The sequence below is a fragment of the Cyprinodon variegatus genome, unplaced genomic scaffold (genome assembly GCF_000732505.1).
Source record: "Cyprinodon variegatus isolate N-32 unplaced genomic scaffold, C_variegatus-1.0 Scaffold713, whole genome shotgun sequence".
Taxonomy (NCBI): Eukaryota; Metazoa; Chordata; class Actinopteri; order Cyprinodontiformes; family Cyprinodontidae; genus Cyprinodon; species Cyprinodon variegatus.
The window spans coordinates 208,612-224,339 of record NW_015151166.1 but is presented as its reverse complement, the minus strand read 5'-3'; the positions used below and the strand labels follow the sequence as shown (position 1 = coordinate 224,339).

At 44.2% G+C, this 15,728-nt stretch overlaps 2 protein-coding genes across 3 annotated transcripts in view; one reads left to right on the top strand and one right to left on the bottom strand.

Moving 5' to 3' along the window:
- The window catches only part of ube2m (ubiquitin conjugating enzyme E2M), a 5,867-nt gene extending 4,404 nt beyond the window's left edge, over positions 1 to 1,463 (top strand). The window contains exons 5-6 of the mRNA XM_015394871.1: positions 898 to 961; positions 1,159 to 1,463. Coding sequence (XP_015250357.1) covers positions 898 to 961; positions 1,159 to 1,299 — 205 coding nt within the window. The 3' untranslated portion in view covers positions 1,300 to 1,463. The remainder of the gene's footprint in view (positions 1 to 897; positions 962 to 1,158) is intronic.
- A 5,243-nt stretch (positions 1,464 to 6,706) lies between these two features.
- LOC107097645 (E3 ubiquitin-protein ligase TRIM39-like) overlaps positions 6,707 to 15,728 on the bottom strand; it is a 15,319-nt gene continuing 6,297 nt past the window's right edge. Inside the window, exons 2-13 of one of the 2 annotated variants that reach the window (XM_015394872.1) lie at positions 14,698 to 14,818; positions 14,168 to 14,614; positions 11,941 to 12,045; positions 11,760 to 11,855; positions 11,271 to 11,504; positions 10,955 to 11,159; positions 10,787 to 10,876; positions 10,678 to 10,704; positions 9,801 to 9,827; positions 9,420 to 9,595; positions 7,356 to 7,511; positions 6,707 to 7,153 (exon numbers count right to left, since the gene is read on the bottom strand). In XM_015394872.1, coding sequence (XP_015250358.1) covers positions 6,956 to 7,153; positions 7,356 to 7,511; positions 9,420 to 9,595; positions 9,801 to 9,827; positions 10,678 to 10,704; positions 10,787 to 10,876; positions 10,955 to 11,159; positions 11,271 to 11,504; positions 11,760 to 11,855; positions 11,941 to 12,045; positions 14,168 to 14,614; positions 14,698 to 14,805 — 1,869 coding nt within the window. In that variant the 5' untranslated portion in view covers positions 14,806 to 14,818 and the 3' untranslated portion in view covers positions 6,707 to 6,955. Of the gene's footprint in view, positions 7,154 to 7,355; positions 7,512 to 9,419; positions 9,596 to 9,800; positions 9,828 to 10,677; positions 10,705 to 10,786; positions 10,877 to 10,954; positions 11,160 to 11,270; positions 11,505 to 11,759; positions 11,856 to 11,940; positions 12,046 to 14,167; positions 14,615 to 14,697; positions 14,822 to 15,728 lie in introns of both variants that reach the window. The other variant, XM_015394873.1, reaches the window with a different exon arrangement.

The following is a 15,728-nucleotide window of genomic DNA, read 5'->3' as shown; positions in this document are numbered from 1 at the left end:
TGCAGCCAGGGGCAGGCGAGGGAGAGGTGCCAGCGGGGGGACTAGATCAGAGGAGGAAAGGCTTGAAGATCTCCAAAGGAGCCGGATATTATCTTAATTATCTTATTTACATACTCACATTAAGGGAAAATACACTTAATTTAAGATAGTTGTACTAATTTTTTTTATCGTTTTTGTAGTGTAAGTCTGTAAACTTCAGTGTGGACGTACGGAAAGTTCTCCTCAAGTTACAATCTCGTAATCTATTCAGGGTCGGCGATTTAATTGTTAAGAGCTGTTCAGTTTCTTATATTACACAGGAAAACATGAAACATTGTAATCCAGGTCACTCAATCTGATACAAACCAGGGTTAGAATATGAGGAGAAAAACCAGGCAGTATGATCATATAATCTATTTCTGAACCTTACATCAAGGGAGGATATATATATATATATATATATATATATATATATATATATATATATATATATTAAACCAGTCACATAAGGACCGTACACTTCAGTGTGTTCACCCTTACAAATAATGAACAACACATTTTCACTAGTAGACCAACAAAAAAAATTAGGCATCACAGTTCTTGTGTTTCAGTACGTGCGTTTAAAATATTGTCAGAAAGTTATATTTGGTTCGTTTCTTTTTGCATTTATTTAAAGCAGTTTTTCTTTTCCTGAAGTATTTCTAAACTCTTCTGTATCAAAGCTTTGCTCCAGATGTGGCTGGTTTTAACAAACCGCTGCAGAGAAACAGGAGAAGTGGCTGAAAAATAAGAATCTCTGCTTCTAATCTAGATCATCTCTATATAGAACAGATGCTTGGGTCTCGGTTATGTTCTGCTCTTCATGCGTCTGAGCAGAGGTTCCCGTCTAACTAACTGTCTCTTGGTTCTCGTCCACAGAGAGGACTGGAAGCCCGTTCTGACAATAAACTCCATCATCTACGGTCTACAGTATCTATTTCTAGTAAGTCTATGTTGTCTGTCTTTAAACCTGCAGACCCAGAGAGGCTGCAGTCTGGGTCACACTGCCTGCTTCCTCTCTAACCCGTCCACGGGACCGGCCCAGTCTGGTTCATTATTGTAATCAGACCTAAACCTGTCCATCTGTCCTGCTGCCTCTCTGTCCTGCTGGACGATCTAATCCATGTCCCCCCCCCCCAGGAGCCAAACCCAGAGGACCCGTTGAACAAGGAGGCAGCAGAGGTCCTGCAGACGAACCGGCGGCTCTTCGAGCAGAACGTCCACCGCTCTCTGAGGGGCGGCTACGTCGGCGCCACCTACTTTGAGAGATGTCTGAAGTAGCGGGTCGTCCCCCCGTCCTCCAGGCTCCTCCCACATCTCCCCCCTCCGCCTCACCTCTCCTCCTCCCCCCTCCAACTCCTCTTGGATTTCGCTCGTCGACTGAAGCAGGAGCTGCAGCGACGGAAAGCAGCACGGCGCCGCATGCTTTACCGTTTTAACGCAACAGAAGAAGCTCCGCCTCTCCTCTCATCCTCACCCCTCTCTCTCCTCCTCCTGCTTTTCTCTCTCACTTCTCACTTCAGCCATTTGCACGCCAATGGGGGGGGGGACGCCGACCAACAGCTCATCTGACCGGACTCTGCTGATGAGGAGGAGGAGGAGGATGAAGATGGAGGACTATGGATGGACAGGTGTTTGTGGATGTTGCCCTGGTCAACGTCACAGCGCTGAAGATAATGATGATGATGATGATGCTCACCAGATTGTTTTCCTGTTTTTATTATAATGCGTGTGGCGAAGCGCTGACATCACACGGCTGATCAGAAGGACCCGCCCCTCCCTGTCACCGCCTTCATTCATTGGTTACAGAGCAGAGCAGAAGCAGCAAACTCCAAACAGCAGCCCTACGGTGGGGCGGGGCTTCCCACCGGATCGGACCGGTTCTATTGGACGACCCGTCCAGAACCGTGTCAGCGAGGTTCCGAAGGGGCGGGGGCCAAGAACCCAGCGGCTGTTTTTGCACAAAGTTTAAAGGAACGGCGATTTTCTTAGCGTTTCTGCAGAAAGTGGGCGGAGCCTTTCCCTTTTAACCTGTGGAAGGTTAAAAGGGAACTTCTGCGGGAAGTCTAAGGGGCGGGGGGGCGGGGGTTCAAACAGGGAGCCGACGCCCCTACATTTATTTTCTAAAATATTTTTAGTTTTTAAGCTTGAAGACCTCACAGCGCCCCCTACAGGACAGCAGAGGGAGGTCTGCTATCGGCGCAAAGCTGGGGGGCTGTTTTAGGAGGGGTGGGGGGGTAGAGGTGTGGGGCTGTTATGGTGGGAGGGCGGGGCTCATTGGAGGAAACATGCCTTAAAATATGGAGCTGTTCATCAGTGTGGGCGGGGCTTAATCCTTCAGGTCGTCTGTTTGGAGTTTGCTGCCGATTCAGTCCCATTAAAAACGCTGGAGGGCGGGGCATAAAATGATGTGGGTGGGGTCATAGCTTAATGGGGGGGGGGGGTTATCAATGGGCGGGGTTTGTGTGGGTGGGTGGGGTTTTTGATTTTCATTTTAGGGTGTGGTCAGGGGGGAGGGGCTTAAAATGTTACGATTCTATTGTGTATATGGAAACCCCAGCTGTTCACTTTGACTGCAATATGATTTATGTTAAATAAAATATGAAATTGAACAACGCAGTGATGTCAGTTCTCACCCGCCGGGCGTGAGTCTCGCCCGCCAAGCGTGAGGGTCACCTGCCAAGCTTGAGGTTCACCCATACGGGTGAGACTCGCCCATCTCAGTCTCTTCACACGCTCTCACTCCATAGCCACATATTTTCATACTAAAAAAAATGACGGAAATTAAATCTCGACTCCATTCCACTTATTTATAACTAAAAACCCTATGCTGAGAAAAATCGACATGCCGCGTTAATTCCAGTCCATGTTTTTGCTCCAGCCCACCTATTATCTGCGCCAGATACTGGAAAAAAGGCCTGGATTTCTGAGCAGTTATGAGGTATATTATTAGAAATGTTATCTTATCTGGAATAAGATGATTGAGTTTGTAAATTAAGATTTTAAGCAATCTAGCACTTGAGTAAATCCGAACAAAACACACAACAGCTAGATTAAATTATCAATGTGGAGACTGAGTGTAGAATCACATCAAATGCTTTGTTTTCTCTATACCTAGTGAGCTTTTTTTTTATTATGGACGTAATTTCAGGAGGTGGGGGCGGGGGGGACATGTCCCCTGCACGTTTTCAAACATCTATTTTGCCCCCACCCCCCCAGCATTTTTTACTGTCCAAAAACAACGTTACGCTCCTGTACACCGACATTCGTCGAGCACTAGGACCAAGCGGAAAACCGCAGCACAAAATAGTTTAGTCCATGTTTTGTTTACAAATTAGGTAATTATTTCTCAGTCTAGTTGAATAATCTCCCGTTGGATTTTAGGATTAAATAAAGCAACAGAAATATCTAAATTCTTGTGTGTCATATACAGAACCATTGCATTTTATTTTTCCAAAGATCAGCCTCCTACACACAGAGAGGAGGTGCAGAACAGCTCAGTGATCCTGGATTCAGAGGAGGAGCCACAGGGATGTTCTTATTTTATTATTATTCATTTATCCTTATTATGGTCCAATAAATATGTTTGAAAACTTAATTTCTATCACATTTTCCAAAATTAATCATCCAGAGAAGTTCTGTCTCCTGTCATGGAGAGTTTTTATAGAATCTACAGCCTCCTAGAACATCTGACTTATTTAGCTTTTTGATCAATTGTAAAAAAAAAAAAAAAAATCTAATAACATGAATTAATTAAAATTTTGGCAGCCCCGACGACGAGAACTGATTTGATCTTCGTTAACGTTTTTGATCTTCCTGGTTTTAATAACCGGCTAGAAACATGAAAATATCTTTTCACTAAAGTCACTTCTTTGCTCATTAAGTGGATTTTGAATATTTTTTTCTCCAATTCTATTCAGTTTATTTCTATAGCTCCAATTCACATCATGTCATCTCAGGTCACTTTCCAGTTCACCAGATCATCCAGTCAGATTGATTCAAAGTTTTCTATCTAAGGAAAACCAGCTGATTGCATCGACTCATTGACTCTTCAGCAATCCCTCACACTAAGCATGCTTGTAGCGACAGTGGAGAGGAAAAACTCCCTTTGAACAGGAAGAAACCTCCAGCAGAACCAGGCTCAGAGTGAGCGGCCATCTGCTGAGGCCCACTGGGGTTCAAGGAGACAGAAGCAGAAAAAGAAAAAGAAGCTGTAAAATAATCTGGTCAATCCGTTTTTTGATTGTTTTCCATCATATTTTTAACCCAAAACAGCGCAGCAGCTTTCGGCCACCAGGTGGAGCTCTACCTGGTGGCCTTTGGCTGCGCTGTTAGCAGTTTGTGTTCTCGCTCTGGGGTTCAGTTCAAGAAGCAGGTTTAACAAACTTAAGACTTAAATCCTCAAATGAATTGATGTATCCTGAAACCACGTGGTTTTCAGTTTATTAAAGTTGCTATGAGTTAATTTTATTAACTTTACGTCCACTTAGAGTAAATCATATTTAAATGTCAAATCATTCTGGCTTAAACAAGTATATAAGTGTACTTTTTATCAGATCATATTGTCCCAAAACTTAGGATTTTAATACGATAGAAATTTTCAACATTTTTGGTCTTAAAAATCTGTGTTTTTTTTTTTGTTATCTTCTGCAGGCCAGTTAGTTCTACGTCAGCCTGAACACCTAAATTCAGCCAATCATATATCAACGGTCATCTGTCAATCAAATGTTTTCGGTCATAGCATCTTGATTCATGTGTCGCAGCTAATATACGCAACTGTTGAAACCAGAATCCTTTCCTTTCCCATTGAGTTGCGTCCCAGTGTTCACGGGGATGGACGTCTGTGTCTTCGGCAGGCGTAGAGCTAACAGAACTGGCAGCGTTGCGAGGCAAGGGCTCAAACATGTACGGCTGGAAGCCTTCTACACCAAACCAAGCTTCTGCCGCCCTGGCGTCCTCTTCCACAACATCTTCGTCCCCGCTTTCCTCCTCTAAATAAAAAATGGATGATGGAGGAGACTCATCCACGACCTCCGACACTAAACTCTCCTCCTCTTGCATGTTTCTGCTGTACATTGGTTCCTTGACAGCTTCGTTTCTAAGTCACCAATTTAGTGCTACTTGGTCCCAATGGAATTTCCCATTGGGAACCTGCTAGCACTCAGTTGCTAACTGGTTAGCAAGATGCTTCCCACAAACCGGCTACAACCAAACATGCTTGCGAACCTCCCACCACAACAATCCCCCTCTCTCTGTTGTTCCATTTATAGGTCAGTAAAATAAGATTCTTCCTGATCAAAATCACAATCCTATAAGGAATTGTTATAACACATTTTCCAAATTACATTTTTAATTAAAAAAAAAGTTAAGGGGCTTGCTCTGTGAAGCACATTACATTTTATATATCTAGAAATGTTTACCCACTTTCATTGGCCGTTCTGACATTTATCAGCTTGAAAGAAATGTATTTAATATATCTGAAAAACATTTCTTCATATTCAAAATAATATAAACGCTGACCTGTAATATTAGGAATATAGAGATCTGAAATTAATTTCTAGACATCCAGAATGAAAAATGTCATTTTGTTTGAAATGGTCATTTCAACAAAGAAGAAATATTTTTCAGATATCAGAAAAACATATTTAGTCAAACTAATAAATATCAAATCGGCTTGCCATAGGTGTTGTGACCATGATAACATTCCGGGTTTATTTCTTGAATGATGGTGGATGGATGTATCTATTTAGGTCAAATCATCTGGCAGCAGAATAAAAGCATTGCTCTAATAGATGGGAGCTGTTCATCACCTCATGGGTTACTCCTCATGTTGATTCATTCATTTTTCACACAGTAAATACTAAATGTGTTTGCAGCCGTGCTTCAAATGGTATCATCCCAATAAATGGTCGGTTATCATCCCCATAGAACGGCTTCAGATTGTGACAGTAGGCTCAGTAATTTAGTAATCTGGATTCTTCAACCTTCTGCTAAAAATCCTTCAGATTGTTGCTCAAATCATAAAATCCGTGTCACCAGAACCTTCTTCCTGTTGCACGTCTCTACCACCCATCTGAAGGAGTCTTTCCTCATCGTGATTCAGCCGAACAGAATCTTTCTGTGGTGAACCACCCGGACAGAACAATTAAAGCTCTGAGAAGCGTTGGATCATCACAGTGAGATGCGTTTGGCGTCCAGGTCTGCTGCAGGGAAAACTGCTTGTAGTTCATTTCTGAGCTTCTTTTCCTTTGATTAGCCTGTTTTCTAAATCAGCTCTAACGCAAAATTGGTTCATTCCTTTATTCAGGCAGAAATGGGAAATATGACTAAACTAAAACCTCAGATTACCTCTGGAGTATTTTATGGTTTCTAAAAGAAATATTTACAACATTTCCAGTTGTTTTTTTTTCATATTTTATTAATTCAGTAGTAAAATGTCCAACTTTCCCACTCAGATAAAATTCTAACAAGCATTTCTGATTTTAGCCAATCTATAAACTAAATCTCTATGTAATAACTTGGTATCAGTGGCTTAGTTTGGGTGGATCAGCAGTCCTCGGTGGGTTCCTGATGTAGAACTTAAGGCGGCTCTGGTTCTGCGGATCTTTGTGGTGGTTGAAGAGATGATCCTCGCTGCTTTTTCACGTCTCCCTCGCTTTAAATTCATTACAATTTCGCCATTTTTTGTGTAAACCAGTTTCATGGAAGTGATCCGATCCAGGAAGTACTTCTCTTTACATCATCATCGTGGTAAAAGGAGGCGATGGCTCCCCTGCAGCATGGAACCGTGGATCCTGTGGCTCATCTGTGGCGTCCCCGCTGTAAGCTTCCATGTTCTGCAGGAGAACCACATCGCCTCCTTTCTCCTCCCAAAAGTCTGGGTTTGAGCCGATTCTAGTCCGGGACCTGGTGGCGGTGGTTCCCGTCAGGCGGGTTGCTACTGGGTGGTGGCCAGGATCAGAGGGACCTCTTTGTCGCCGGTGCCGAACAGAGGGAACATCCTCTCAGTGAACTCTGTGTTGGTGTTGAAGCTGTAAATCTCTGAGTTTGACTTCACGTTGAAGAAGGAGACCTGACCCTCCTCCACATCCAGGAAGACGCCCACCTGTCGCAGTTTCGTATGGTGACCTTTCACCTGCAGGACAGAGAGCAGCAGTTAGCAGAGAGAAAGATTAGGTTCCACTAACATTTCTATATAATGCAATAATCCGCCACTGTGGCATTAATGGTTTGATGTTAAAACTTTAATCTGAAATGAATCCGATATGCAAACATTAAATGTAAATTTCTGAACTAGAAGTATTCAGGATTAGATGCAGTTTTAGTTGGAGGTAGACCTTGGTGAGAGGTGGAGCAGTCAGCGCTCTCAGCTGGTTGCCGCTCCACCAGATGGCGTAGTAACCGTTGGTGGGACTCATGTCAAACAGGCCTTTCTTCTGGGCTGACTCACTCACCACACCCAGTTTCCAATCCTTGTTCTCTCCAACAGAAACCTGCAAGGACAAAACACCGGGTGCAACAACACCTATTAGACCCCAGCTTCTGGTTGGGTTTACAGTTTCTGATCTATAGCGTCCCGGTGGGAAACCCGACCCTCAGCCGGATCCCGATCTCCGGCTTCCTTCAGGGCTTCTTCAACCAGTTGACCCGAGTCCCTCCTGGTAATTTCCAAAACTAGAAATTACAACTGATTATTAAATAAACATGTTGCCTGCAAAGTGAATACGTACTGAAATGGGTAAAAACTAAATAAGTTACAAATCTACGTTTTTTGAATAAGGCCCCTTATAGACGCATCTGAACTAATAATATTCAGATTCACTGTCATTCTTAATGTGTTTTCATTGATCGCCGTGTTAATGAGACCCCTGACCTCCTGAACCGCCAGCAATGGGATGTTTTAGCCATTTATCCTGGACTGGCTGAAGCCAGGATGAATTGGAAATCAAATGACTTCCTACGACTTTATCCGTTGGATGATGATGAAGATAGTCAGAGTACCATCTTCATCATCATCTTCTTCAGCACCCTCACATAACCAGAGAAGACTTAGGCATCCTTGTTCCTTTGACAAATCCTGACCGCTTAAATTGAGTTGAACCCAACAGGAGTGAAACCGGATCAACTAGACCGCATGAAGCTGCCAAAGAATCAGGATCAACTTTAAAGGAAGATCTGGTCTCTGGTTTTCTATCGCCAGAATTTTAATCGATGGTTAAACAAGAAAATGTTCTGAGAAAAGAAAAGGGGAAATGAAGACGACAGGATAACAGCAAAATGTACATGAGCTACAACGGAGGTCTTCAACAGGGGGTCCGCTACCCCTGGGGGTCCATGGAGGTACTGCATGGGGGTCGCAACGGTTTCTGTTGATTAGACTTTTTTTTTTATATTCCCCCCTGTAATTATTTCCACTAATTGAAATGTCTTTAAATCCACATGAATTGAACAGACTGTAGTAAACAGATAAATGGAGGCAGAAGATGTCTTTCAGTCATCAATGCTCACATTCAGAGACACAGAGGAGCTCTTTCAAGCTGGACACCGTTTCATTCACAACACCTGTCCCATCAACCAGGAATCAGAAATACTTTAATAATCCCAGGGAGGGATTACTTTAGTTACATTACTCCATCTGTAATAGAGGGACTATAGGACCAGTTTGATAAAACACAGTTTCATACAATATCTATAATAAGGGGCCCCCGCTCCATTCGCCATCAGTTTGGGGTCATTGGCCTGGAAAACGTTTAAGCCTGCTGCTCTAATATGAGTAAGATGTATCCATGACTGGATAACAAATTATCTTTTTACTACAAGGTGTTGAATTCATGATAATGTGTATTTAAGGACATATAAATTAGTGGGAAACATTGCAGGGGGGAAAATAAGTCTAATCAACCAAAAAGCAGTTTAACCCTCACAGACCAATAAAAACTATCCCACTATGCTTCAACATCTCAGTTCACTCCGTGACCGTAACCATGGCGTATTGTCCCATCTGCACCAAGGTCCTGGCCCAGACCTGATTCTCATCTGCGTGGAAAATTTAACCCAGGAAGTCTACTTTATCTTCAGAGTCCTACTCCATGATCCTCACCCTCATCTCACCCTCTGGCCTTCAACCAGATTTGGTAATATTGCATGTTTTATTAGATCCCGATTCTCCTCCTGATGTCCATTTAAAAAAAGTTAGTTCCCATCTCTGAACCCATGGACAGAACCCAATAAAGACATAGATCTTTAACAGTCAACATCTAGATCCTGACCCTCAGAAAGGACTGGACCAGTTAAAGGAAAGTAAAAACCACTTAGATCAAAAAGACTAACGCTTGTGTCCCACCAGGATTCTACAGATTCACGTCATCTTCTCTAGCCAGACCCCAATGGGTGCTCCTCACCTCCCAGTAGTGACGTCCAGAGCTGAATCCTTCCTTGGCGATGACGCAAGACCAGACGTCAAATCTCTGCTGGCTGTTTCGGAAAAACTGCAGCTTCTCTCCTCTCTTGACCTGCTTCCTGTCTTCTGACAGGATCAGGAAGGGGTACGCCGTCACTGGATTCAGCGTCACATCCTCTAGAGTGTCAGAGGGCGACAATCTTCAGACAAAGCTACTGTAGAAATACACCCAGGAGAGTACGGGTCTGCTCACTAAGACCCAACACTAAGGGACGGTTCTGTCGCACTACAGGAAACATTCAGACCTTCTAGACGTTAAGCTGATAAAGAAAAACTGAATTACAGAAATATGAACAGGTTAACGATGGGAGGTAAAGCTCACCTATGTAGGCCCGGGCTTTCTTGAGTCCTAAACCAGGAAAACATTCAGAATAAAAACACAAATCCATAAATGAGAATAGATTGTCTGATAATTCATTGACCTAAACAACAGATGGAAGCAGCGTTTGACCCTGAAGGATCATCAGGAGCAGAGTTGTTTAGCAACCATTACTAGATGGTGTAATATTGCCTAGCGCCATGTTGCCTTCCTGATCGGAGTGTTACATTTGTTTTAAAAGTGAAAATGAAGGCATAACTTGTAAAGTTGAATTTGTGACTCACAGCAGCAGATTCATGCAGTTGTATTTATTGATTTGTATTTGTGTTCAGAAAAACAAAAATTTAATTTTTTAAGATTTTAACACACATACTTGATTTTTTTTTTTGCACCATTCGTTTTGGATCAATTGCAGCAAAACTGAATGGAAGACATTTTTGATGTGCAACTCACAGAACACAATTTGTGTACTTGTACTCACGAATTTGAAGAAGTGTAACTTTTTTGTAATTGTGACAGATTTAAAAAATTACAATTTACAATGCACAAATGGTTTTGCAACAATAGTTCTGAACCATTTTGGGCAAAACTGAGAATCTAAGAGGTTTTTTTTGTGCAACTTGTTGAACAGAATTTGTGTACCTGTACTTAAAATTTGAAAGGTGTAAAACAGATGGAATTCTACAAATACAAAACTTAGAATGTAGCTCACTGTACAACTTCACACTTACAATGCCCAGATAGTTTCTAAACAAAATAACCTTCATAGGTAAAAGTCCAACTTGTAGTTTTCAGATTATTCTAACATGAATTTTTCCCCTAAGTCTAAATAAAGTTTTCCTTGAAACAGAAAAAGTCAGACCTTGTTAGAGGTACGTACCTGTAACATGTTTGCTCTTCTTAATATCTGAGGGGAAAAGGGAAACTAGAGTCAGAAAGCTGCAGGTCCGTGACCATAAACACGAACCCATCCTGGGTTCTGGCTTCACCTTTCAAAGACAGCTGACTCATCCTCAGGGTCCCTCTGCTTCCTCTCAGACTCATCATGCTCTCCGCTGCCATCAGTTCTCCCGCTGGAACTGAAACACCGCCGGGAAACAGACCCGTTAGACAGAGTCTACGCTTGGAGACCAAACCTCTGACGACATTGGACTTACAGGAGTCTCTGGAATCTCTGGAGCCTCTTGAACCTCTGGAGGCTCTTGGACGGAGCTCCCCCATCCAAATTTCATCTACCCTGATCTTCACATCTGACAGGTTGGTCTTTATGTCATCCAGCTGGAAGTGAAGGGAAAAGTCAGAGTCTTCTTCAGCGTTGTCCTGCTTTTCATCCTCCAGAGGAGCCATGGCCTCCTCAAAGCTCTGGAAAAAGAAGAAGAGGAGAAGAAGAAGAAGAAGAAGAGGGGAAAAATAGGTCTTTTAATTCTCGTCTGATTACGTTAACACCTCAAACATCGGATGTTCAGCTGCTACCTGCAGGAAACTGATGTGGTCCTGACTGATGGCCTGAACCTCAAGCGTGGCTCTTCTGTCCTTCAGCTGGCTAAGCTCCGCCTCCAGACGGTTCACCAGCCCTTCCCCCTTCGACATCACACCCTCCAGCTGGCTCTGGATCCCACCCACCACTTGAGTCCGGATTCTGTCCAGTGAGGCCGACACTTCGTCCAGAAGGTGTTCGACATCGCCTCGTTCTTTGTCGGCGTAGTTCTGAGACCAAATCACACAAAAAAACTCGTTGCTTCACCAATATGAACCTAACAGGATAAAGTTCAGAACCAGTCCATGATAATCAGCCAAAATCCGCCAGACATCTTACAAAAACTTTCTGGAAAACAGCAGCTTAGGATGGCTGTGAAAGATTCCAGAAAAACAGGAAGAAACCAGGACCGGATCAAGACCTTTAAACTGGACTTTATGGCTGTTCAGTAGAACATCTCATCAGAGCTCAGGCTGTTTTCAGACCTGCACGCCTTCCAGCTTCCTCTTCAGGTCACCCAAACGGATCTCCTTCTCCTTGATGCGGTTCAGGATCTCCTGCTCTGTCCTCGCCACCAGTTTCTGAACACACAGACGTAGATCACATGAGGACGGTGATGAGAACTCGGGTTGACCAGAGGCCAGGAGTGGGTCCTGTCCTCTCTACCTGTTTTCCAAGTCTCTCGGTCTGGACGGAGACGGTCTTGTGAGTCCGATGTTCCTCAAGGACACAAATGGCGCAGATGCAGCGCTGACATGTCTTACAGAAGACCTGATGAAAGGCAGACGATGTTGAAAACGTTCAGTTGGTGGAACGTCCTCCATTCATTAAGACAAAATCAGAGGAGAGAAGACAACCATGACGAGAAGGAAATACCTATATAGCAAAACGTTATGACCACCATGGGGAATTAGACTGTTGTCTTGCAAATTAAGGGTGTGCATCTTATGACCTGCTAATAAAACCTGGCAGAAGAAAGATCTAAATGACTGACAGCTGATCAAAGTATCAGGATCCACAGAGCATCTCTTAAGCCAATGTGGTGACAAAACAATTTGGAACGAGGACTAAAGGGCTGGTTATCGTCCCGCAGCAGTGTCTCGCAGTTAGCTTGTCGCAGGTATGAAGCTAATATTTTTGAATAATGCCCAATATTGAAGCATGGCCTGCGCTATGTTATTCCACGTCACACGCCAGAAGGACAATCAGGAACTAGCTAGGATTGTGGGCGTCCTTGTGTCGGTTTGACGAGCTTGTTCGCCGTCTACAACCCCTCATCCAACGCCGGACGACACACAGTTCACCCGTGAGGGTTCCCCAAAGACTGGCCAAGGCGCTGCATGTTTTGGCTACGGGTGCAAACCAACAGACCGTCGCTCAGAGCTACACACTAGCGTCCTGCACGGTGTCTGGGATAGAGTCCGAGGTGTGCCAGGCGTGGTGGACGGAGCTACAGCCAGAGATTCTGCCATTAGGTGCCAAACAGGAAATACGCATAGAGTAGAGAGGATGTAGATTTGACCAATCAGAGGCCTCCTGTCTGCGGTCGCCTACAATTGTGGAGAGGCGCAGCAGAGAGTCTGTGGAAGGGGGGGGAGTATCTGCGTTAACTGTGACAGACACGCAGACGGCCTGGTTTCTGAGCATAGACCAGGGTTAATAGAGGCTCTCTGGCAAAAAGTGGAAGTAGAGATGGGGGAAGGTCACCTGGTAGATGAATGATCGTTTATTTTATTTAGCTATGATACAGGGTGAGCGCCTAACTAATGGCACCTGAGGGGTTTGGGGACTCCATGGGTTCCATGTTTAAATGGAGCTCCTATCAGACCATAGAGGAGGTACTCCTTCTTTCAGCCCTCCTGGCCTCAAGAGTCCAATCGCTTTAGGATCTGCTTGATCCACTCAGTCAGGAATTCCCCAGAACTCCAGAGGCTGCAAACAACCTGGTGCTAGATGGTCATTATGAGAACTATGCTTTTTTTCTTGATCTTGATTGTTCAGGATAAAATGGATTGATTTCTGCATTTCAGGCCGAAAGACATTCCTTAAAAATCATGACGGTACATAATAGGAGAGATCAGCTGAGAAGCTAAAATCATTGGACTCCCCAAACCCAACCTTACAGACACAAACCAACAGGCCATTGGACGCTTTTGACTCTCCATAGAACGAGACTCCCCTCACCCACTACAGGACGACCTCATACCCCTGCCCTCTGGACAGAGGTACAGGGCACTCAGGTGTAGAAGGGCCCATTTTGGCAGGAGCCTGATCCTTTCAGCCATCACTTTTTTAAACAACAGGCCCCGTTGAGTGTATCATGTCTCCTATCATGTCTTGTACTTTTGCTGGTGTTGGTGTTTACTAGGGGTGTCTTTTTTTATGTCTTGTGTAAACGAGCTCTGTGTATGTGGAAAAGAATCTCCCCTTTGGGGACAAATAAAGTCTAAAGTCTAAAGCTGTGATGGTCTGAGAGGTTTTTTTAGGATGGACCATCAAGGGTCATCTCTTCTATGATGGTAGGAGGTGGTATTATGGTACAGACTTGGATAATCTGCTAAAAAATAACCTATGGAGGCTTTAGAGGAACATCTCCTGCCCTCAGAACCTCATCTTCACCAGGGATGCCCATCATGCTCAACAGTAGGATAGAAAGCACCGCTCCAGAGACCTGGCTGAGGAAGAGGAGACGAGTCTGAGGGAACTATGGGTTAGGCTGGGACCTGGAGGAAAAATCGGAACTGAAAAATATTTTTCCAGAATGTGTTGGAGGCTAAAATGCAGAAACTGATGGACCCAGAGAACAGCAGAACTTTCCAGGAAAATAAAAGGAAACCAGAAGTTCTAATTCTGCCTGATTTGGGTGGATCGGCTCGGAATCCTTTGCTCTTACCTCCATCAAGCGTCGGTGTATGGAACAGGTGCGGCCCCTGAGGGCCTCCATGGGGTCCATCAGAGGGTGTTTGGCGTAGAAGGGAGTGTTGTAGTGGGGCTGCAGATGCTCATTGCAGTAGGAGGCGGTGCAGGTGAGGCAGGAGCTGACGGCTGGCCGTTTGACGCCGGAGCAGACGTCACACCACACCACATTCTCTGGAGCTGCCGCCGCCGCCTGGGGCGGCGACAGGAACGGGTTGGTACTCCTGCCGTCGTCCATGGAGTCCAGCGCCCCATTCCCGACCGGCGCTGAAAGCCCAGTGGCTCCATAACGGGTCTGTTTGAATTTATCCGCTATGAGAGCAAAGACTTTGTTGATACTGAGCTGCGGACGTTCGTCAAACTGCCGTTTACAGAGAGGACAGGTGCAGACCGAGCTGGAGGCCCAGTAGCCACCGATACACGCCTGCAAAGACACCACAGCACACAGGTCAGACTTCAGCCTCCAGAAACGCTCTAATGAGCCACGCCGCCTCAGGAGGAGCTCACCTGACAAAAGTTGTGTCCACAGGGGGTAGAAACTGGATCAGTGAACAGGTCCAAACAGATGGAGCAGGTCAGTTCCTGTTCTGAGAAGAGTTCTGGTGCCTCTGCCATTATCAGAGACCTGCTGCTGGACAGAAACCCAGAGGAACCAGACATTAATCAGGACCCGTCTTCACCTTCAGCAGAATATTGATATTTAGAACAATATATTTCGTTATTAAATAACTTTATTTTCTCCAAACAAAATGCAGATCCCTGCAAGAAACCTCAGAACCAACAGAATCATGAATGTTAATCATCTCATTTCCTTTCATTGAGGAAGTTCTGAGGTCTTTCAAAGAGCAATCACCAATTTTCAGCACTAGGTGGCGCTTAAACACTAAAACAAAATGTGTATCCATCCACATTACAATCCACAGTTATCCTGAAAACTCTTTCAAACATAGCGAACCTCTGGCACCTTTGGGATTTCCTGTTTTTAAGGCCAACAACAAACTATTCCTTGCAGAGGAAGAATTGTTGACACCCAGACACCAACTGCAAAAGTATTGAGACCCTTTTTTTTTTAAATCTAAATCACTGGTTGCTATGGCGATTGCATTCTCACTTTCAAGACTAAAACAAAAAGTATTCTGGATAAAAAAAATAAAAGTTATATCAAATAAACCGTTGACACGTTGGCATCAGAAACTTCTGTGGTTCATGTTTATGAGTCTGCAGTGTTTCCTGAAATCCAATTAATTAAACAGAACCTTCAGCTCCTGTTTCTCCAGAAGCATCCAGAGCTAAAGTTTACCTGGACTCAATGAATGTGGGCGGTCTCTATGAAAAGGTTCAGGAAGATTCTAAAAAGTCTCATGAAAGTAGGAGGGGCTTGTTGTGGGGATGAGCGCATGGATTTAGCAGATGAGGATGTAGTCAGGGCAAAGGGGAAGTGGAGGCTAACTTAGCATAGCCACTGGACTTTGTTTCCAAGTTTGAAAACGTTTCTCTTCCATCCAGGAAGATTTTTCAATTCAAAACGTCAGAAATAG